A 375-nucleotide genomic window follows, 5' to 3' on the forward strand; every position below is an offset into this window, starting at 1 on the left:
TCCCTGCGGTGTATATACACCTCCCCGCACTTCCATCATAGTCAGTTACATATGTATACAAGTGACTACGTACACACATTCATACCTATCCACACATTCCTACATAAAGACATACATGGAGATATCGAGCAACCTCCATCCTCTCGTTACTTATACATATATACAAGAAGATATAGAAAGAGAAGGAAAGGGTCAGAGAATCTCCTTTCTGAATTGTCGAGCTCCTCTCCAGTCTATTTTACGATATCTGTAGATCGTATAGACCAGGTATGTAGCTGTATGTCTATGTACAGGGAGGGAGCGCGTTGGGTAGAGAGAGATCTTACCTATTAAGAATACAGAATCCCATGCCTACGTTGTTTCTCTCAAGAATTT

At 41.1% G+C, this 375-nt stretch overlaps 1 protein-coding gene across 1 annotated transcript in view; it reads right to left on the reverse strand.

The window, feature by feature from the left end:
• CSUI_010410 (enoyl- hydratase isomerase family protein) overlaps window positions 1–375 on the reverse strand; it is a gene marked incomplete at its 3' end in the record, with an annotated part of 2,076 nt that extends 1,701 nt beyond the window's left edge. The window contains exon 1 of the mRNA XM_068070514.1: window positions 327–375. Within this exon, the coding sequence (XP_067917510.1) occupies window positions 327–349 (23 nt within the window). The remainder of the gene's footprint in view (window positions 1–326) is intronic.

This window comes from Cystoisospora suis (genome assembly GCF_002600585.1).
Source record: "Cystoisospora suis strain Wien I chromosome Unknown contig_7359, whole genome shotgun sequence".
NCBI classification, from domain to species: domain Eukaryota; phylum Apicomplexa; class Conoidasida; order Eucoccidiorida; family Sarcocystidae; genus Cystoisospora; species Cystoisospora suis.